At 39.2% G+C, this 23,782-nt stretch overlaps 1 protein-coding gene across 1 annotated transcript in view; it reads left to right on the top strand.

Moving 5' to 3' along the window:
• Positions 1 to 22,266, top strand: part of Usp26 (ubiquitin specific peptidase 26) — a 37,592-nt gene extending 15,326 nt beyond the window's left edge. Inside the window, exons 5-6 of the mRNA XM_021153502.1 lie at positions 10,697 to 10,777; positions 18,407 to 22,266. Coding sequence (XP_021009161.1) covers positions 18,484 to 20,991 — 2,508 coding nt within the window. The 5' untranslated portion in view covers positions 10,697 to 10,777; positions 18,407 to 18,483 and the 3' untranslated portion in view covers positions 20,992 to 22,266. The remainder of the gene's footprint in view (positions 1 to 10,696; positions 10,778 to 18,406) is intronic.
• Positions 22,267 to 23,782: the final 1,516 nt, after the last annotated feature.

The raw sequence follows: 23,782 nt of genomic DNA, 5'->3' as shown, positions 1-23,782 counted from the left end.
AAAAAAAAAAAAAAAAAAAAGAAAGAAAGAAAGAAAAAGAAAAGAAAAGAAAAGAAAAGAAAAGAAAAGAAAAGAAAAGAAAAGAAAGCCTGCTCAGTATTGCCTTCCTCTGAGGAAGTGGATGTGGAGACTCTTCAAATTGAGTTCTGCATAGAGTGGGTAATGAGTTATTTTCTGTAGTAGATTCAAACAGGTTAGGCCAGCATGGGCTTATTTGCAAGTGGGGGCCTTCTGCCTTTCCTATTAGATTATGCTAGCAAGTATGGCTGCTGCTGTTTGTATTCCTGCTGATGTTCCAGGTAAGTGAATAGGATCCCTCTGTTTCTGAAAGCTAAGCCTGAAAACTCCCCTTGGATGAGTACCATTTTGTTGTGCCCAAATGTTGGGATCTTTTCCTAAATATGAAACCCAATATTTAAAGATTTTTCCCTGGTCTTTCTCTTCAGTTTACTGTTATATTCCCAGTCCCTGCAGCTTTGTACCTTATGTTTTGTTTTAGGCTTTGTAAGGTGCAGGAAGGTACTGGGTGTTTCAGGGCTGCCTTTCTACCTTTTTTTTTTTTTTTTTTGAGACAGGGTTTCTCTGTGTAGCCCTGGCTGTCCTGGAACTCACTCTGTAGACCAGGCTGGCCTCAAACTTGGAAATCCACTTGCCTCTGCCTTCCGAGTGCTGAAATTAAAGGCGTGTGCCACCACTGCCCAGTGCCTTTCTACCTTCTTAAAGTAATGTCTTTAGATAGGGCCTCCTGTATCCCAGCCTGGACTTAGACTCACCATGTTGCAAAGGATAGCATTGAATTTCTGATACTTCTACCTACCAAGTCTTGGGATTAAAGATGTCTACTACCATGCCCAACCAGATTTATAGTTTACTTTAAAAATTATGTATTTGTGGGAGGAGGACCATGGGCAGATAGCTAAAAGATAGCTTACAGATAACTAGCTATAAGACTCCAGTTAGAGTCCTTTTTGATAATTACCCCCTTGGTATTGTTTTATGGAGAGGTAACCCATGTCTTCTGGGATGAAAGAATGTTGATACAGCCCCAAAGCCCATTACTTCTATATGCACTAAACTGTCACATCCCATATTTATGTATTGAAGCCCTAACCTCCCAATGTGAGTACTAAGAGATGATTTTAAACTTAATTATGGTTAAATGAAGTCATAATGCTGAGTTTATAATTCTTTATGATTGTTGGCCTTATAGAAGAGAAACAGCCCAGTCTTTCCTTTCTCCACCCTCTCCATCTGCTTTTCTCCTTTCCCCTCCCCGTCTTCTTTCTGCCACCACATACTTGCATACACAGAGGGGCTGTGTGAGGATAAAGGGACAAGGTAACCATGGCTGTCAGGAAGAAAGGTCTCACAGGAAGTAAAATGGTAGAGGACCTTGATCTTCAGTTCCTAGCATGAGAAGTGTGAGAAAATGCATTGAGTGTTGCCTAAGGCACACGTTCAGTCTTGAGGATTGTGGCACCCTGATTATGGCACTGTCACCAGCCTCTCACATCTTGAGAGAGGGAATCGCTCCAGGGTATTGGCCGAATGCACAATAACAGATAAGGACACTCCCCATGTGGAAGCTGCATGTTTACAATTGTTTAAAGGGCAATTGGCTTGTCTTTTGGGGTTTCAATAGGATGGCATTTCACATAATAACTCAATTCTGAAGCTGAGTCTAATCTTTATGTGGAAGGGGAGGTTACATTCTTTGCTTGTGATTTACATCACCTGACACCTACTGTAATGACTTCCACTGCAAGGGCCATTGCTACGGCTATGCAGCTTCAATCCATCACTGGCAACCTTCTGAGAGCTGGGTATCCCATTCAATCAGCAACCTAGTGCTGTGCATAATTAATTACATCCGTTTTCCCAAACCCCACCGACCGCTACACATCAATTCTCTGAAAAACTAAGTGAAAGCAGTATTTTTCTCATGCCTTCCTCCTCAGTAAGTGCAGATTTAGCGGCATGTACAATCAATCACTGAGACTTTCAGCTTTTTTCTTTTTAATTTCAAGTATTCATGACCATGTCTGTGTTGAAAATTGCAAATGGATTCATTTGAGGATGCCATTAGTACCTGAGTTCCATAAGTAGCTGCTGGACTCCAGGTCAGTCTTTGAAGCTGCATGGAGTTCAGCCATCTGCGTGTGAGCAGAAGCAATCTCTGTGATTGTCTTTTAGGACTATAACAGATGTTTTAGCTGATAAATAACACCTATAATTTAGTGTCAACATTGTTCAATGATGGTATCTAAAAGCCAGTAATTCTGTCGGCTAGGCTGAATTGATAAGCATATAGGGTAATAGAATGTGGGACTGTGGTTTCAAGGGCAAGGTTTGCTATGATTATGTAGGATGTATCATTAGGCATTATTACACCAAGTAATTTATTCAAGTGGATGGTCTTCAATTTTCAAGTCACTCAGATTCTATGTGACTGATAAGTTAAGAGAAAGGTTCATTATGTGCAGAGAAGAAGCAAGGTACATGGAAAGCTTTAAAAAGGACAGAATCTTAAAACCAAACAAGTTCCTAATGTATTCCCCCAAATGTTAAGACACTAGTATGGTAAGACGTTCTCTGCTTTCCTTATAAAGAACTCTGAGCATATTTTCTGTTGGCCATTAAGACAGAGCAAGGCAAGACAGCAATTTTGACTTGAATGCTCAGTGCATTCTATTTTAGTTTGGAGTATGGAAGATGATGGTGCCTCAATGCTGTTTGGATCATTAAAACTCAGGAGGGAACAGGTAAAGGGAATGGGAAAGAAGAAAGTAAAAAAAAAAATTAATTGGAGCTGTGAAACCAGAGATACTCCCACCCAGTCAGCCATATCTGTACTTGAAAAATTAAAGGCTGTCTAGAGGATGTGGAATGAGTCACTTCTTGAATCTTTAGAAGGCTGTTAACCTTTTGCCCACTTGTAGGAAGCACAGTCCCTGGGATTTAGCTTAATTCTCTGCACTGGAAAGTAGAGATCAGGGTCGGGCAGGCATTCTTGGATTTTATCCAGGCGAGTTTAGTTACTGAACTAAAGATCCTCATCACCCAGACTCTTGCCCAGGCTAACACAGTTCCAGTACTTGCTGCCGTTTGTGCTGCTTCCTGTAAACAGAATCAAAACTCCAAAGGTAGATTGGGAATAAAAGAGACTCTGTACTTAGATAGGAGGCTTGAGTTCAGTCTAGGGAACTCAAGGACTCGGGAAGACTTGCAGTCTTGGCTCAAATACTGATGTCCTCTCTGACCTCAATGTCCTTATCTGGCAAACTTGGCAGTGATGCTAAAGATCTTTCATTGCCTATCAACACCAAGCATTTCTAAGTCCTTCTGTTTACTGTCCTCAGAGAGTTCCCTGCTCTGTGGCCCAATTGTGGAGAGAGGTGGATTTACTTAGATCTATGGAAAAGCACTGACTAGACTTCTGAATTTTCACATGAAAAATTAATCTGTATTTTAAATTTGCCTCAGGTATGAATCTGTCTCGTATCTGCCATAGGAAAAATTAACCTTCTGCTTTAAGAATATTTTCAGAAAATGTGCTCATAGTATTATTCATGGTTAATTTAATATCTTCATCTTATTTAATCCTGTTTAATGTCATTGGCTGATTTAAATATATTTTTATATTATTTGTGTATGTCTGTGCGTATACATATGCACATGCATGCATACACATGCTGCCACAAACATGTAGAGATCACAGGACAACTTAGGAGAGTAGTTCTAAGTTCCAAGGAGTCAAATCATAAACTGTCAGGCTTGGCAGCAGGAACTTTTCTGCTGATCTATCTTGCTAGCTCATCTTATCAGTTTGTATTTGCTTGCTCTCTCACCTTTTTGCTCTCACTCTTGCTCTCTTTCCCCTCTGAATTCTTACTGCCCTTCTTCTTTTTTGGGGTGTGTGTGTGTTATCCTAGAGATTGAGCCTAGGGTATTGCAGATGTTAGCTGAATGACCTACCACTGAGCTATGTCCTTTGCTTTCACACTTTTTGTCTTGAGGAGACAGGATCTCACTAAATTGCTTGATCAGCCTTGTATTCACTCCGTACCCAATGTGGGCATCAAACTTGCAATTCTTTTGTCTCAGGCTCCCAATTAGCTGGCATTATAGGACAGGACTGAGATACCAAGATTGTCAGTATGCGTCACTCTCAGCAGATGTCAGAAAGGAAAACAATTCAAATTAGGTGTAAGGAAGTAAGAGAATTTGTATCATATAACTAAGAAACTCTCAGGTGGCACTTAGTATTATATGGAGTATTATCTTTGTGTCACAGCTGTACTTCTTTTCTGAGTCATGGCTCTTTTATGACAGAGTTCCCATATGAGCAATTAAAGACAGCTTTTTGTGCCTCTCCTATTGAAGACACCCCAGATTCAGAGGAGTTCTGGTTCAGCACACCTATTTTTCCACTAATTTTGGTAGATTGGAGTTCCCACAGTGATGATGCAGTATTCTGCCTATAGATTAAAAAAAATAATAACAATTCACTATGTTATTCAGTCAGCTTAGACCTCTAATACTCTAACTAAATGTATTCCAAGTTCTTATTTTCCTGGGACTCTGTTCAAACCACTTTAGACCTCAGCCTGAAATCACAAACATACTCATTCTCCTACTTAAAATAAGCAAAAAACAAACAAACAATCAGGTTGAAGTTTCTTATAATATCTGTAGTGGCATTTCTTGCCTAAATTGTAAAACAAGGCATATAAGTAGTCTTTAAGAGGAGCATAGATTTTTTTTTTTTATCCGAAATCACTTTTTGGTAGAAACAAATGTATTTACTCCCTTTCCTGAGATTTCATGTGGTTCTGAAGCTCTCTAAACATGGAGACAAATTGTGTTCAGTGGGTCACACATATGACAACTGATGATGCTTACAGATTGTGATCTGAGTGACAAATTTCCTTTCTCAATCAGGCATGCTGACTGAATGCCACCTTGTGTGTAACTGACTGTGTAACTGTCTTCCAACCTTTGTTGAATTCAAACACCACTGACATGAAATATAGTTTTTTTCCCATCTCTGGGACTCACTAAATTCCACAGTGTAGAGGCACGTTTTGCCAAATTCTATACTGAAAGGGGTGTTACCTGATCTTGCAAGATGTTTCATGTTTTCCTACTGCCTTGTTCTTGATGATGTAGATCACTCTTCTTTAACTTCATCTATATCCCTTTGTCACCCCCATCCTTACATACTAAAGCAATCAACAGTGTGAAAAAGAGAATTAAATAATGGAATGATAAGAAGATGAAATTATTGCAAAGAACTCTAGAAACTTAAATAAGTGGGGGTCTCAATTATTTGATTTATGTTTTATAGAACAATTCTATCTTAGGCTGTTAAACTTTCTGTTTAAGGGTTTTTTCCCCAACAGTCTGGGTGGTTTGCAATATTATTTACTCACGTTTGACTTCATATAAGTAAAAAACCATTTATTTCATAGATTTCCAGCTTCAGGGTCATATATATATAAGAGTTTTGCTAGTTGTTTCACCACAGAGAATGTGTTGGTAGTAAATTTGTTCCTTACATAGTAGCTCAAGATTATTGCAAAAGGCTGCTGCCCTTGTGATCATGCAGTTTCCCCTTCCATTCTAAAGTTGTTAGCTTTCCAGTTCGGTTGATGTAAAATAACTTTTACACTCTCACCCTTTGGACTTAAATGTCATGCTCCTGCATAGTCCATGGTCATCTTCACGCAACAAATGCTCTGGCAGTTGTTATAGTTGGCCCAGTGACATCTTCTTGGAACCATATGTATAAGTAGTAGTTTTACTGATTTAATTTCATCTTTGTTCAAATCTCCCGAGCCCTGACCCCTCAGGGATAGATTTCTTATTTCGGCTATTTGCTATATGTTTAATTGTCTTCTGTTTCACATACTTGCCTATTCCAGTTTCATGGCTATACTTAGCTGGTGAAAAAGAAAAAAGCAAATAGTAAAAGCAAAATAAGTCCTTCTGGTCATGTCTCTTCTTTATCCAATAAACTCAGTAGATTAGTGCTGTCTGTCGACTGCTGTGTTCCATGTACTCTGCACCATGGAAGAGGTGTTAGAGATGTGGGAGGTAGGAGTTAGGTCACTGAGACTTCAGTAGCTGTCCCTTGGAAGTGCATACATTTTCTAAAACTGGCAGTGTATTAAACTATGCCTACTCTAATCTTTTATAGATCATATATGTGTCCAGTAGAATAACTATTTGCAGTTACTTATCAGTTATTTAGGTTGTTTCACAAATAATAAATGATATATCAACTGTTTTATTATTTGCATACATGTCTACACGTAGCTCCTGCTACTCTGAATTTCTTAAAATAAGTTAGTTTGATGCTTCCTCAGATGTGTTATCAATCCCATTGTGGCTGTAGCTAGAGGTGAAGATATCTCCGGAGAGTAAACACTACTCTTTCTCCCCTAGATTGCAATGCTAACTGCTCTCATATAATGAAATAGCCTTCATATGGAAAACCACATGCTTGACAGCAACCCACCACTTCAGCACACTAATTAGAACATGTTGAAAATCCTGAGTATTTGTGGCACATTTTTTCCCCACTAAAAAATTGATCCTTACCAGTAAATCATTCCCCTAGGGTCCATTTAGCTTCTCCGTATGGTTTTATCCCCTCAGCAGAGAAGTAAGTAGCCAAGCAGCATAAGCATCTATATATTGAAAATGTCCTGGACCCTCTCAGAGATCCACTTTCTTTGTTTACACACATCCATCCAGAAGACAGAAGTATAGAAGGGATTAGTGAGTTCTGAACGCAGACCTTTGCTATGGTGACAGACATATTGACTGTATGTACTTGATAGCAAAAGAATACAAGGGAATTTGATCAAATCAGTCATTTATTCATGAGCCTATTTTCATCTTTTGGGAATGAAGAACTTGGACAAATTTTTACAGTATAAATTTTATGCTTCCATAAAGGGCATAGCCCTGCTTCAGTGTTTGAAACTTATAAAATCAACACCCCCAAATGAAAAAGGACACGAGAAATTTCTGAAGACAACTACAGTAAAAACTGTCTAGCACAACTCACTGTCACTTCCAATGAGAAAATTGCGAGTTCTCAAAGAAGTTTTCATTAATTCTGACCCTTGTCAAGAGTCACTGAGCAAATCGATACATTATTGATTAACCTACTCTTGTGAATGTATTTTTCTTCCTTTTTCATTTGTATATCTATATGATTAAGTGACATATCCCATACAAGCCTGTGTAATTACTGAGAAACTTCTTGGGGGCAAGCATATGTGGGTCATATTTGTGTTTTGAAGAAACAAATAGGCTATAAAGGAAAGAATCTGTATTTCTTGATATACTGTTGGCTTTAACTTGGCACCAGGTATAATATGTCAATATTAATTATTATTTGTTATACCATTTGCATAGTCACAGTCATGAAAACCCATGGGCATGTAATACAGAAAAGTTCCAATCCAAATATTTTTGAATGGATTCAAGAACTTGTTGGTTACCCTATGCCTCCTAAATGCAAGCCAATCCCATCATTTTGCCCTATAAATATTTTCTTTTTGAGTTATTGCTCTTTTCTCATTTATTATATCTTTACGACAGTTTCCCCGCCCTCTCCTCCCTGAAGACTTCCAGCCCCCTCCCTCTTCCCCTTAGAAAAGAGCAGGCCTCTAAGGGGCATCAACCAAACCCAGCATAACAAGCTACAATAGGACCAGGCATATACTACCACATCAAGGCTGGACAAGGCAATCCAGTAGTGGGAAAACTGTCGTACAAGTATCCAAAAGAGTCAGGGACAATCCCAAGTCCCACTTTGAGGACTTCCACAAGAACCCCAAGTCACTTAACCATAACATATATGTAGAGGACCTAGGTCAGACCCCCCCCCCCACTTACAGGCTCCCTGATCTCAAGTTTCCATGACTCCCAGTCAGTTGATTCTCTAGGCTATGTTCTTGTGGTATGTCCCTGATCCCTCTGGTTCCTCCATCTCTTCCTCCTCTTTACCAGTATTAATGGTATTTAAAAATAGTCAATATTAAGGCTATTTTAAGATATTTTAAAATAGAATGAATAAAGTCAACTTTAGATTTTTTTTTTCCTATTCAAAATTTGGAAGTCATTCTGATAGATTTTTGTTTGAGCCCTGGTGGCACTTACTACATTTTCCAGGTTCTTTTTTGCAAACAGTGGCTATTTAAAATTCTCTTACCAAGTTTTAAACCTGGAATGTGTTTATTCTTAAGTCAGATGAAGACTGACTTCCCTGCCCTCTTTGCCTTGGTAAGGAAAATGCTGTAGTGCCCCCTTGTGTCGTGTGGAGCCTAAAACACCCCTGATTGAACCCCAAAGCTGAATCTACTCCACTAATATCCTTAAAGTGTCTCCTTGCAGCTTTGGGGGTAAGGTATGGCATTGCTATAAAGTCACGTATAAAGGAATCCTTGTAAGATGTTATGTTCTGCTAGATAAAAACTTGAACCTTCTCACTACTCAATTGGAATGAGATGTTAACTCTTTTCAAAATTGTTCTAGCGGTCATAAATGTTCCAAGGATGACGTTGACCCAAGGGAGATTATTAGAATAATGGATGGGCTTAACTCTTATTACCACAGGCTGTCTTTGTCTGTTTCCTATTTGTTTTCCTTACTTAGACTTCAACATCCTACTTTCACCGAGGCATATAGTATGAAAAAATCTTATAATTTATCTTAGATTTTCCCTCACAAGAGGAGATGCTCAAGTTTCAGGCATAAATCCAAAGTCAGTATCTGTACATATATCACCATCTTCTTACTTGTGATGCTTGCCTCTTTTAGAAGAACTGTGCTTTGTGGAACAGGAACCTAGATTTACCTGGGCTTTGAAGTTGTTGCTATGGGATAGAGCCTAAACCTATTTATGTTGGGTAGTAGCTCTCTATAGTCAGATGTCAGGGGTATATTAGCAAATGTAGCAAAGAATGGTTTGGACCAGAGAACACATGGATTGTTGAACTGCGGACTGATAGTTCTGGGGAAAGAGCATCAGCATGGGACATCTTATAAAACTGTGCTTACAGGTCATCCTGGGAAGACGATTGTAGTTAGGTAAGTTTGCACACAAAGTGTGAGATGGGGAACTATATATAGGAGTTTTGAGGAACCCAAGGAATCCTCTTGCAGTGGCAGTTAATATTTGGTTGGTCTACCTTGAACTGGCTACAGTCCTACCTTTTGGTTCATCTTGATGAATATTAGAACCAGTGAATCCCCATATAAGACGGTTCTAAAGCTTTTTCTTTTCCTTTTTCTTTCTTTTTTGAGACAGGGTTTCTCTGTGTAGCCCTGGATGTCCTGGAACTCAGTCTGTAGACCAGGCTGGCCTGGAACTCGGAAATCCACCAGCCTCTGCCTCCCAAGGGCTGGGATCGAGCGCCACCACTGGCCGGCCTAAAGCTTTTTCAATTCAATATTAATTTGAACTCCTAATCTTATTTCAGATGCCCCTGAAACTTGATTACCTTCATTATTGTTCAGATCATATGCTTACTGTTATGGTTTTTTAATACCAAACTAACTGCCCACAAGACTGACTAGCAGCCTTGTGTTCTCTGTATCTCTGAAAGAATTAAAACAGATGCCATTTTTTTATTCTCTCCAACTTTAGTCTAGACTGTGATCTCTTTAAGTTTAATGTTGCCTTGTTGTTAAATTTCGTCCCAGACCTACCTTCTCATTTTGTTTTTAGCCTTTGGTAATTAGAGAATGTGGATCCACAGTAGTGACAGGCACATAGAAACTGCTTGAGATCATTAATACTGTGTCTTAACTAGTGTACAACATACGCTAGGGAAGGAGTAAATTATTTTCTGGACAAACTTTTGCAGTGATATTTTGCTCATGTTATTTGATGGTTACTGCTCCATTGTGGTTCTCCTGTACTTTGGGACAGAATAAGTTCCCTTGTTGCTGTGATTTCTCCCCATTTTTTCTATTGTCTCTATGTTCATCTAATGACTGGGTCTTTGTTCAAAATGTCTATGAGATTAGAATGTATCATGTGGCAGAGACAGGGGAGAGAAAAGAAATGAGATGAAAAGTCCATGAAAACAAGTTGAGTTCTAATGCTAGGCTAGATGCCTAAGATTGAAAGGAAAACAACAACAAATGTTGACTGTTAGCTGCATACATAAGGAAAACGAGCAAGACCCTTTTTGTTTAGCCTTCTGTATATTAGACTTTTTTTGTTTTTAAGCTGTCAGAGTGATCTAGTGACCAACATGTTGTGTTTAAGAAACAATGGTCAGCAGTCTGCAGAATCAAATGTATATACCACCACATTGGTAATATGTGCATATGTTTAGTAAAATGATTGGAAGAAAGGATTAGCAGTAAATGGGATATAAGTTTCAGACAATAAAATATTTAGACATAAAGGCAGAAGACCCATCCATGCCTGTTCTCAAATGTTGACAACTACCACAGGCCAAAGCTGCCACTTCTGCAGTCACCACTGTTAAGGAAATTCTGTTCTGGGGATGCCAACCTACCATGTGAAATCGCAGATTTTCTTATTCATTGTGAAGAACAAGTAAATTCCTGCTCACGGGGTGTGCATGTTTCCAAGACTTAACAACCCCACAGGTATGCATGTTTCCAAGATTTTGTAGACTCACAATCCGGTTTTCTGTCCTAATAGGTTGTTTTCCCTTGGCATATACACACACTGCTGAGTTGGGAAGCTGCTTCATTTGCATTTAGCATCCATTGCCAGTCTCTGGTAAGTTGAATTCTCTTACAATTTTCTGTACCCCTATAATGGGTCAAAAAAGGCATCTCTCTTGGGTAGTCACCTTTTCCTGAAACTTCCTTTGGCATGATTGCTTCATGGGATTGTTTTCTGGTTTTCTTGAGACACTGCCTATATAACCCAGACTGGTTATGAATGCCCTGTTTAGCTGAAGGTGACCTTGAATTTTTTTTTTAATTCTCCTGCCTCTACTTCCCAAGGGTTGGGATTAAAGGCATGTACTTACCACATCATACACTTTGAAAACTAATGTGACTTAAATTTGCTTCAATAAACTATATGGTACCTCAAAACTCAGCACAACTTCGGTTATAGGGGAATACAACCTCTTTTTCTGGCCTCTGGATACTAGGTGCACATGATGAATAAACATGCATGTAGGCAAAACACAAAATAATAAAAATTTAAGAACACAGTGGAGGTTGGTGGCTCCTGACCCAAAAAAAAAAAAAACCACTCAAGGTTGACCTTTGACCTCTACACCCACTCATACACAAATAGCACCAATCTCCTCCCTTACACAATATAAAAAGAGAAAATACTATGAGAAGTTGAGGGGGCAGATGGTAACACATAGACTTTGGTAACACATGTATTGGCTTTTAATTAATACATTTTTCCTTGTACTGCTATTGTTTGTATTATTTGTCTGATAACTTGTCTGAGAGCAGGAATTTTTTTACTGCCTTATATTTTTCTTTGTCCCATAGTCAACTAAATAAGAAAAGATATTTTGGTTAGTAGGTGAATAAAGAAACAATAGTTAGAAATAAGGTCTATAAAATACTAAGATGATAGGTTACAGTAGAGAAAGAATTAATGTCAAGAATTTCTCTCATGCTGTATAGGGAATACATGCTTTTTCATGAGAGAACATTCTTTAGTGAAATAATATTTATCTTTTGAAAATTATGTATGCATTGTTCTCAGCTATGTCTTATTAAGAGCACTAACATAATCATTTTTAAAGAATAAAATACATGCTCTGCCAAATATCTCTCAGACAGAATACAAAGCTGGAATAGTTCATGGGAACAATTTGCTAGTCTAGAGAATTCTTCCTATTTTGGTCAGGACCTCCTATAGAGTGATTTATGTGCAGTGTATGTCAAGAGGCGAAGTAATGGCATTTCTCTGCTATACAATGATTTGGATGTGTGCTGAGTGTGGAAATGCACCTTTAAGCCAGACAGGCAAGGAGAAAATCTGTCTTGATCCAATCGTTTTGAAAAGCCAGGCACACTGATACTGGAAACGAACAGAATGACTGGATTTAATTGCTAATGCTTTAGAGGCAGTGCAGCTCTTGATGTGGTGACCTTTAACCCAAACGTGAAGGGTAGAAAAAAGGAGAGGGTGGTTTCTTCTTTCCTTTCATCAGATCTCAACTTGCCTACCCCTTATACCTGATCCTGCCTGCTTTCAACCCAATCCACATACACGTAACATTCAGTTTTGTCCTCGTTTCTTATTGCTTGCTTCCAGCTTAGGGGACAAGTTGAGAATGAATAGAAAATAGAAAAACAAAAAGGAAGACGAAAGGACAATAGGAGAAGGAAGTATTTTAACTTGTTGACAGCTGCTTAGACGCAGGAGACAGAATTACAGCTACTAAAATAAGAGAGACTCTGCAACTGATGTTACAACTATAGCCTCAGAATTTATGGAGCATATCCCTATATGTATTTTAATATTTTATTATGTTTCATGTATTTTGTGTATATGTAATCATGTGAGCACATGGATGTCATTACACATGGTGGGCAGGACAATTCTAGGTAATCAGTGCTCTCCTTACACCATTTGGGTTGGGAGATTGAACTCAGATTGTAAAGCATGGCAGCAAGTCCCCATGGACTCATTAGCAACTGAGCCATGCCCCAGGTCCACATCTTCGTCTATTTTAATCCTCTGTCCTCATGTTACTTTTCTTTTCAAAGATTTATTTTATTTTTGTTTTTGTGTATGTGTGTGTATCTAGGTTTATGTACATTAAGTGCAGTTATCCACAGTGGCCAGGACATAATAGCATCTTATCCCTGGAGCTACCTGATATGAGGTCTGAGAACCAAACTGGGTCCTTTTTCCAAAAGCAGTAAGCATTCTGAACTGCTGAGACATTTCATCAATTTTAAAGGCCATGTTTATGAGCATACCCTTCTTTATTCTTACAGCTCTGCTATTTCTTTTTTCTTGTATGGTTACGTTGGAATGAGTGGAATCCACCAACAAGTCAAAAATCAGAGTTCCTATTTGTATATGTTGCCCCAGGACAACTGGCACTGGAGAAAAGCAAACTGATGATTGATCCCATTGTACATCCATGCCTGTAAGTCTAAGGCAGCCCTGTACCATGGAGCTGCTTAGCAAGGTTATGAAGCCATTTGCTTTCCTGCTCTTCCACAGTGCCTTCAGTACTGTCTTTCACTGCAGATGCCTTTACACTTCTCCCTGAAATTGGGAATTGTGTTTAGTCTTTTTCCCATCTAGAACGCAGATATATATTATTGCCAGGTGTCCACAAGTCTAAAGCAAGCCTACCCCCATTACCAATAGTATAGTGTATTTATTTTCCTTTGCTCTCCTTTTCTTTGAGGAGGTTGCTCTCTCTATTTTCTGTCTCCCCATTTATCCCTCCTCTCTCCTACCTCTCCTCTCTCTAACCCCTTCTCTCTCTCTCTCTCTCTCTCTCTCTCTCTCTCTCTCTCTCACTGTGTCTGTGTGTGTGTACACGTACATGTACAAGCACTTGTTTATGCATGTATGCCTGCTGTGTATTTGCAAATGTAGGTTAACCTCAGGTATTGCTCTTCAAATGCCTACCTTCTATTTTCGACAGCATCTCTCAGGAGCATAGGACTTATTGATTAGACTAGTCTTTCTGGTAAGGAAACCCCAGGAATTCTCCTGTCTTTCCTTCACTGCTGAAAGTATAAGTAGGCACCATCATTGTTTATAGGTTCTGGAGATTAAATCAGGTCCTTGTGTTTGTGTAGCATGTAATTAACAAGTAAGCTTATCCACCCCTCCACCAACACCCTTTCTTTGATAATTGCTACAATATGTCCTATTCATTTTATGTATATATATTTTTTGTTTTCTTAGATATTTTTAGGTGATTAGTACTGAACACAGGGCCTCACATACTAGACAAGTAATCTACTATTGAGCTATATCCCTAGCCCTATGTGTAAGTTTTTCAACTCTGCTACAGAGAGTTTGGTAAAAGCCTGGATTTTGTATTTCTTTACAGTATTGTATCCCCACAAATTTATAGTGGTTTTTAGCATTCCATGTCTATTTTTTAATGAAGTAATGGATGAATTAATGCAGAGTTGCTTTTGATAATGCTCCTGGCTTTCAGAGTGCCCCTTTTCATTTACCAAACTCAGCATATTCACATACTTTTGAAGTTCAGATGTAAGGAACACTAAGCCATTGTTGGAGGAAGCCTTTTAGATTCTCTTGGGAAATGCAGTGTTCTTTATTAATTATATATGCTTGTTAATGATATCGTATCTAGAATCAAACTTCCATAGAACAAGTCCTCCAAGACAGCTTTGAGGCTAACTTCAGTCCATTGAATGGAATCTGATAGTGCCACTGACCTTGCCTAAAACCTCGTAGATACTCATAATTTCAAAGAAGTGCAAATTGAAGGTTTCATTTTCAGAGGTTTTGCTTGGGCTCATTAGAGGCAGCCAGAACTTTATTATGAGCCCCAGTGGCAAATATATGATATTTTATTATTTCCACTCCCTACATACATGGACTAGGTCACTACCTTTTAGAACCTTTATTGTTTCTATCCAGTGAGGTAACTAAGCAGGACTTCTTAGCATACACTAGTTATATCTTTCCCCTATTATCTCAAATGTTTTCTGAGTGTTCTGAGGGCTGAGAGTATAGTTCAGTGATTGATCATATGCTTGGCATGTGTGAGGACTTAAGTACAATTCCCAGCATAGTTAAAACAAGGGTGAAACATGATAATTAAAACTTTTACCACAGCACCTTCTACATGTTAACCTTAACCTACTCAATTGAGATAAACAAGTACTTGATTTTATTTCAGATGAACACAGCTTACTCATGTCAGTGAAGGAGAACAGACAAATAATTTTTTATAGTCATTGCTTGGAAACAACCTTCTAGAGTTTGTGTACCTATCTCCAGACTATGACTCTTTAATTTTGGAATTTTTGAGACAGAATCTGACTGTGTATCTCAGACAATCCTGAAACTATGTAAGAAAGGATAGCCTTGAACATGTAGAAATTCTCCTGCCTCAGTCTCCAAAGTGCTATGTTTATAGGCATAAGCCACCATACCTGCCTTGTAGATCACTTCTTGTATAAGATATAACTATTTGTTATCTTTTTATTATTCTCTAATCTATTTTTACAGTCCAGTGGTTACCTCCTCCTGGTCCTCTGACTGTTCTTCATCCCATACCTTCTCACACACCATCCCCTGTCTCCAAGAAGATGTCTCCACCCTTCCACCCCAACTCCCACACCACCAATCCTCCCCACTCCCTGGGGCCTCAAGTCTCAAGGGTTAGGCTCATCTTCTCTCACTGAGGCCAGACCAGGCAGTCCACTGATGTATACGAGTTGGCGGCCTCTTATCATGTGGTGTATGTTGCCTGGTGGCTCAGTGTCTGAAAGATCTAAGGGGCCCAGGTTAGTTAAGACAACTGGTCTTCCTATGGGGTTGACCTCCTCCTCAGCTTCCTCCAGCCTTTCCCTAATTCCACCACTTCAGGGGTCCCTGGCTTCAGTCCAATGGTTGGGTGTAATTATCTACATCTGAGCCTCTCAGAAGGCAGTCATGTACACACATTATAGCATCAGTAATAGTGTCAGGCCTTAGGGCCTCCCCTTAAGCTGGATCCAAATTTGGGCCTATCACCGGACCTCCTTTCCCTCAGGCTCTTCTCCATTTTTGTCCCTGACATTATTTCAGACAGGAAGAATTCTGGGTCAGAGGTTTTTTTTTTTTGACTGTCAGATGACAACCACATCCCTCCACTTGATGCCCTGTCTTTCTACTGGAGGTGGACTTTACAAGTTCCCTCTCCCCACTGTAGGACATTTCATCTAAGATCCCTCCCTTTGAGTCCTGAGAGTCTCTCACCTCCCAGGTCTCTGGTACATTCTGGAGGGTTCCCTACCCCCTATCTCCCGAGGTTACCTGTTTCCATTCTTTCTGCTGGCTCTTAGGGCTTCAGACCTGTTTTCTCCACGTTTCCCCTTTTCCCCTCCCTGTCCCCTTTCCCACTCAGGTTCCTCTACCCCCTCCTGTGATTGCTTTCTTCTCCCTCCCAATTAGGAATGAGGCATCGTCACTTGGGTCCTTCAGCTTATTAACCTTCTTGAGTTCTGTGGATTTTATCCTGGGTATTCTGTTCTTTTTTGGCTAATATCCACTTTTAGTGAGTACATGCCATGTATGTCCCTTTGGGTCTGAGTTACCTCACTCAGGATGATATTTTCTAGTTCCATCCATTTGCTTTTCACACTCAGTGAGGCTAAAGTAATTTCCTTTATTCAGAAATGAAATGTATGTCAAACTTTAAGGAAATATTGAAAAATACAGGTACAGTTTCATGAGCGCATCTCCTGCCTTTTGTTTTGTTTTGTATGAGATAGGTCTCTATGCAGTACTGGCTATCCTAGAGCTCATTAAGTAGACTGGGCCAACCTCAAACTCCTGGAGAGCCACCTGCTTCTGCTTCCAAAGTGCTCTGGTTAAAGACTTGTGACATTATGCCTAGCTCCTAATTGTTTTTTGAATATCGAGAGTAGAAATGCCAAGAAGATTTAAATTATTATGAGTATCATTAGAGAGAAAGGACACTACATTTTTGGGAGGATAGTGTACAGATTGATTGGGGATTGTAGAAACTCTGAAAGTAGATCTGAATATTAAGGTGTAGGTTTTGTTGAATATTTAAACAAGCTAAAGACCGCTTAAAACTGTTGTGGAGAGAAAAATGTTTAAACCCGTGCTTAGCATCCACAGAAGAACAGTGAACTGTACATAATCTAGAGAATTTGAAGTCAGATGTCATGTTGCATACCTTCGATCCCAGCACTCAAGAAGCAGAAAGGTGGGGCTAGTGAGATGGCTCAGTGGTTAAGAGCACTGACTGCTCTTCCGAAGGTCCTGAGTTCAAATCCCGGCGACAACATGGTGGCTCACAACCATCCGCAACGAGATATAACTCCCTCTTCTGGTGTGTCTGTAGACAGCTACAGGGTACTTACATATAATAAATAAATAAATAAATAAATCTTTAAAAAAAGAAGAAGAAGAAGCAGAAAGGTGGGAACTTTTTGTTCAAGGCCAGCCTGGCCTACAGAGTGATTTACAGGACAGCCAGAGCTACACAGAGAAACGTGTATTGAACCTCCCCATATCTTCCTCAAATGTAGAAAGCTTAAATTTGCTGCTATGCCTAAATGTTTATATGGAAAGTTTCCACTATGATAAAGATAATCATTGTTTAACTCGGGAGCATGTGCACTTTTATATATGGGTGGTCACAACTCCTGCATAGAACAAAAACTTCATCATATACTACCAGTTTTCAATTTTTGGTCATTTAAGCACAGATTAAGCAGAAGTTTTTTCCTGATACTGACAGTTTGCTGACTTAGGTAACAGCATAGGCAAGACTAAGGGAGAATACTAACTATTCAGGAGAAAACCTAACTTCCAATGACTCACTGAGCATGATTTCTGCTGTAAATCCCCCCGAGTACTCTGGAAAGTTTACATTTCAGTAATTAAATATATCTGATCCTTTTACACTAGTTTTGTAAAATTTATTTTGGGTTATTGACACTGGATTTTTTTTTCATTCGAAGCATGCGCTATAACTAAGAGCTTCCCCACTCAGTTTGGTCAAATTGCAGAGCTGGCTACCAAAATCATCTTAGTTAGAAAGCTATTTATTTTTTAACTTTTGCAATGAAGGGTAAAATGTATGGAATTTTCCTCAGTGCCAAATAAAAGAAGGTGATGTAACTGGCATTAGAAGGAGGTAGATAGATGCACTCAGTATCCAATGTCTGAATTTCTCTACTCATCGGGATATCCATCTGCAGTTGAGGAAAGGGCTATGTAGTACTTCTAATTAATTGCTTCAACATTTATTTTGGCTTCCCTGTGAGGTCATTCTGTGTCAGGAAGATTAGCACATTATATGTCTATACACAAGATACTGTTCAGTATGCTTTTTAATTGTGTCTTAAAAGTCGTTGAAAGTTTTAGAATTTCTATTGGAAAGTTGAAATTTAATTAGAATGGAAAACAATACTGCAGAGGAAAAGAGATTCAGTGCATAAGAATGGAGTTTGGGTTTTATATAAGTATTTCTCTCAGAAATGAAAGAACTTTTTTGGATTTTTAAAATCATGTTCTTGGGTTGATAATCAAGATTTTTTGTCCTCTTACAACCATGGATTTTTCTCAAATGGTGTTGGGTTAGTCACTAAAGGGTTACAGACCCATGATTTTCGTATAAAGCCAACATTAGAAATAATCATGGTATGTGAAAAGTTATGTGCTGTTTCTTTGTTGTCTCCTTAGGTAAACTTGGGAAACAAATAGAAACTCCGAGATTGCTAATCAGTATACGTGAGTTTACTTGCAAAGAAAAAAGAATTATGGAGCCCATATTGATAAATGCTCAAGTCCAGATGTGGAGTGCAAAGGCAGGAATGTCCAAGTCAAGAAATGCACTCATTGAAACATGTATAGGAAAAAGAGAAGTCAAGCTGATTCTCTATTTCAGCACTGGAAAGATTAAGACTTTGCAACTACACAATAATATTAAAAGTGTGGTCCTTCAAACCTATGGCGAAGACCAGAATTACCTACATTTGACTTTTAAAAATAATGATTTCTTGTTTGTTGAGAAACTCACCACCACAGATGCCAGAAAACTGAAGAGATTCCTAGACAAAACCTATCAAGGTAGTATTCAGCCAGCCAGAAGTTATGAGAGATGTGGTGAGCCTAGCACAAGTGCACAGGAGTTGAATGACTCTGGAAGTTCATGTGAAACAAATAGTGAGTGCTTTGAAACACCCAAAGACAGTGAAATGTGCATGTTTCAGGAGTTGTCTTTGCTTCCATCCTCATCAGCCTTTCTTCACAGTGTAGGATTATTAGAAACCCAATTCATAAAGAGGAAAAGATTTTTCTCTGATTTAGCAAAGAATGAAAATCAGAGCAACCTGAAGGACAGTATCAGGGACTTTGAGGCAAATTTAGTGGTGTGTATATCTAATGAAAATGGAAAAGAAAGGAATGTAAGAGAAGTAGACATCAGTAAGTCAGGGTTTGGATTTCCACTTGAGACCAACTATCCTGAAGATAGTGGTGTGGATGTTCGTGATCTTAATGATCTCATTACAAAATTATTTTCTCCAGTTCTGTTGGAAACACACGGTATTGAGAACGGCCTAGATTGGCATGAGTATATGAAAACATGCTTGCTTTACCCAGAGAAATTGTGGCAAGGCCTGCCTAATGTGGGAAACACCTGCTATATAAATGTTGTATTACAGTCTCTATGCTCAATACCACTGTTTATTAATGATTTATTCAACCAGGGTTTCCCATGGATTAAAGCTCCCAAAGATGATTTTAACATGCGCTTGATGCAACTGCTTGTTTTGAAAGATATTTACAATGCACGATTTAGACAGAAGTTACTTATAGGCATTACAAAAGCCCTCCCCATATTTGGAGAGATATTTGCTGCTGACAGGCAGAATGATGCTCATGAGTTTTTAAGTCTCTGTTTAGTTCAGTTGAAGGAGACTTTCCAAAGAATAACCATGATGTGGCAGTCTGAAAATGAGTCGGGGGATTTTTATTTACTTAAAGACATTTTTGCTGATTATGCTACTATCAACAAAATGCCCGTTTGTCCTGTAACCAATAATTTTGAATTTGAGTTGCTAAGCTCCATTTTTTGTAAAGCTTGTGGCCTGACTCTTTTTAAGGGAGAACCAAGTAGATACCTTTCTATCAACATTCCCCAAGGAGGGGAAGACATGTCCATCCAGTCCACTTTAGATTTTTTCTTTAGTGCAGAGGAGCTTGAGCATAGGTGTGAAAAGTGTTTGTACGACAAATCTGTTTCATCGCACAGGTTTGGCCAGCTACCCAGGGTTATTATTGTTCATCTGAAACGCTATCAGTTTAATGAGTCATGGGTAATAAAGAAGGATGAGCGGCCCATCCTTGTTTCCAAATACTTAAGGCTGTCTTGTCATTGTAGCAAAATCACAAAACCGCCCCCACCCCTTCGCCCAGGTGAACATGTTAAGAATCTTGACTTATTAAAACCCTTTGAAGTGTTGGGTTCTGAAATACTCAAATTGCCTTTTAATTCAGTGAGGACCCCTAGATCCAAGGGTTTCTCAACTATAAACATCAGATCAAACAGGGAGTCAGAAGCACAAAGTGGGAAAAGAGTCTCTGAAGTGTTGAGTGGAAAAGTGCAGCAGGAAAATTCAGGGAAAGGTGACACAGCACATATAATTGGGTCAGAACTTACAAAGGAGACCGAGAAACTCAAGAAACATGAGGAAGAGCATAGACCTAGTGATTTAGATTATGGTAGTATCAGGGAGGCCCAAAAGTACCAACAGGCTGAGAAATGTAATGAAGGGAGAAGTGATAAGCACATTTCCCTAGAGGCACTTACTCAAAGCCATCCAAAACCAATCTCCCAGGAACAGACCGAAACCCTTGGGAAAACTACACTTTCACATACCCAGGATAGTAGTCAGGGTTCACAGAGCTCATCAGGTTCCAGTAAGAGCTCCCGATGCAGTGATGATCTCCATAAGAAGGCAAAGCCTACATACAAGGGGGATCCAACAAAGTTAAATAAAAAAGAAGAAAATGTTTACAGGCTTGTTAATGTTATCAACCATATTGGGAGCAGTGCCAATGGAGGCCACTATATCAATGATGCCTTTGACTTCAAGAGTCAGAGTTGGTTCACTTATAGTGATCTCCAAGTAACAAGGATCCAAGAGGACTTTGTATATAGGGGTCGGAGTTCGACTGGCTATGTCTTCTTTTACATGCATAATGATATATTTGAAGAGCTCTTGGCAAAGGAAACTCAGTCTACCAGCTCATCCAAGGGTTAGGAAGAGGAGTGTGTGCCTCACAGTACATGTCTATCCAAATGCCTCACTTATCTAAACTGGATAGAAAAGGACTAATAATTCTCCCAGGACCAACAGCTCAACGAACATTTATAGAGAAACGTTTGTTCCAACCCTGACCACATCAGTCTTATAATTACAGCTCATGCTAATGAGTGTTCTCTTAGACAAGTTTGGAACTGTAACTTTTGTATAGTCTTTTGTCAGAAAATGTATTATTGACAGTGAGGTTTTTCAGTATTTTGGCAGAAGTTATATAATCCAAAGTTGCTTTTATATCGATTAAAATGACTTATTTTGCTTGCAGTCATAAACCTTCCAGTAAAAGGTATGTTTTCTCTCATTTCTGCTTGCTTTCTTGCATGGCAGCATAATAAGTTCTAATGGAAAAGCTTTTTATATATCAGAAGAACAACCACACATGCCCAGACGCAGCACAGTTCAGACGAGTCTATCCAGCGCTGTTACCCCAGCTTGCTGCTCTCTTGCTCTCTCTACATTTGAAATGTTTCAGTGTCATCCTCCCCTCCTGGCTTTCTCACAGTGGATGTCAATTAATGGTGGTGATGAAGTGAAGAGAGAAGAGAACATTTTATGGCTGCACATGTTGGAAAAAATACAAAAATGTGGAGAGGGCTGCATTTAGCTTTTGTTGATTTGTAGGAGTTTTCATTAACACTGAACAATGTTCTTACTGTTCTGATTTAGGCCTTGGTTTTATAAACTGTTTTCAAAATAGTTTGATTCTGTTAAGTCTATTTTCCAGTGTCTGTCTTTAGTTGTCTTGTCTTTAATGGGGTTATTTTCTTATTAGGAAAAAAAATTTTTCCACTTCTGGAATTGAAGGAGTTCTGCATGTGCTCGGGGCCCACTGTGTGCTCCTTTCTCCAGAATTCTCTATTTGAGATGGTTGACACCGTACTTGTATTAGCTGGACAGAATAGATCAGTTAAGAGCCTTCTGATGACACTGGAGGATCCTGGTCTGCAGATGTAGCCAATCTGGATGCTTGAACTTTTCCACCTCTTCAGTGGCTTTCTGATATGTCTCTGTCATAACTTTTGGCCTCCAGCTCTTTGATAGAGCATCCTGCGGTTCCTTATCACCTGGCCTTTTCTTCCAGCTGCCAAACCAGATGCTTTGCCTTTGAGTGTTCCTCCTCAGTGGATATCCTTTTCCAAATGACAACTCTGGTTAACTGCTCATTGACTGCAGCCCTCTCATTCTACGTTCCTCACTTGCTTACGGCATCTACGGTTTTTTGATTACTTCTAGGTTCCAATGGCAGCTTCTCAGCTGCTCTTCAACTCATCATCAAAAATGGAAGCTACATGCTACAATACCATTGAGATCTTGAGACAGTGAGATTTCTTGTTCTGGTCAAGTATCTTCTGGAAGCCAGATTCCCTTCACCACAGATTCTCTTTCTGGTCAATCTTGAAGATGCTTCTACTTCTGTTCCCACAGAGTCTGAGCATGGGCTCACAAGTACATCAGAGACCAAGTAGAAGCCTGGACTCTACTCATGCCAAATAACAGCAAAGCCATGACTACACCCCTACCGTCTGTATTCTGATGCAGTGGTTTTAAGAGTGGCCTAATCAGCACCATCAGGAAGGTGGGAACTCATGGGATATGTGGATTCTGTTGCAGATTTACTAATCCCCAGTATTATTACAGAGGGCAATAATCCAATGGAGAATCTAATGTTCAATTCATTTCAGAGACCCTGCTTTTGTATGTGCAGTACCTTTTACTGTTTAGTTGCTCATTTCATAGAAACTTTTTTTTTGTTAGTCATGATTTGGTTTTGTAAAAAGTATCAACTGAATTCAACAAAGTCCTGGCAATATATGATAAGTGAGGCGGATAAACATTTGAATCCACTTGGACATGTGTAGATGACACTGGACCCCAAAGTCCTCCTTTTTCCGCAGAGGTAAAGGTACTGGGTATCCTCAGACCTTGATCTTAAGGATGGAAAAGCCGATTTATGCTCAAGGAACTGGCATGTCTTTCTGCTTTGTTGCTGACAAAGCTAACAAGTATCATGTTGGCCCTTGATGATCTGAGCCCACTTCACCGGTTTGATCTTCTCCAAGAGTCACTTGAGTAACATTAAAGGACTTTTATATACTAGGACTTAATCTGCAAAACTGAATGGTTTCGTGCACTCAACATTATAAGAGGAGTTATGGATTGTTTTTCATCTTTGTAGCATGGCATTCTGTTTCTTTAACAAGTACACAATACCTGCTTTTAATATGGACTAGTAAGACCTAAAAAAATCTAACTTGAGTAATAAGCTTTGATATTACATGAAAAATGTCTGTGGGGATGATTTGCCATGTGGGGAAAGCTATGTGCATTCTAGGCATGATTTTCTGTAAACACTGAGCAATCAGACTTAGCACTTGTAATGCTAAGCCTGTGCTTTCTGGAATGTCTTCTCTTGCCTTTGAAGCAGTGTGTCTATAATAGCATATACCTGCATTGGAGTAAATGGTTGTGCTAATATGTTATCTTACATGCACACAGGAATGGTTTTCAATCCTATCTTGGCCAATATATGGTTATCTCCTAGTGTATGGGGTAGTTCCAGTTCCAATATAGTGGTCTAGGTGTTTCTTTTCTTTCCCCTTTATTTTTTCTTTTTAAGATGGGGTTTTTCTTGCCATTGTAGGCCAAAACGGGCCTTGAAATCTACTTGCTTCTACTACATAGCCCCAAGTGCTATGATTAAAGGTAGAGGCCACTATATCTGGCTTTGATA

The sequence above is a fragment of the Mus caroli genome, chromosome X (assembly GCF_900094665.2).
Source record: "Mus caroli chromosome X, CAROLI_EIJ_v1.1, whole genome shotgun sequence".
Lineage (NCBI taxonomy): Eukaryota > Metazoa > Chordata > Mammalia > Rodentia > Muridae > Mus > Mus caroli.
Note: the sequence above shows the minus strand (reverse complement) of the source record. Positions and strands in the feature narration are given on the sequence as shown.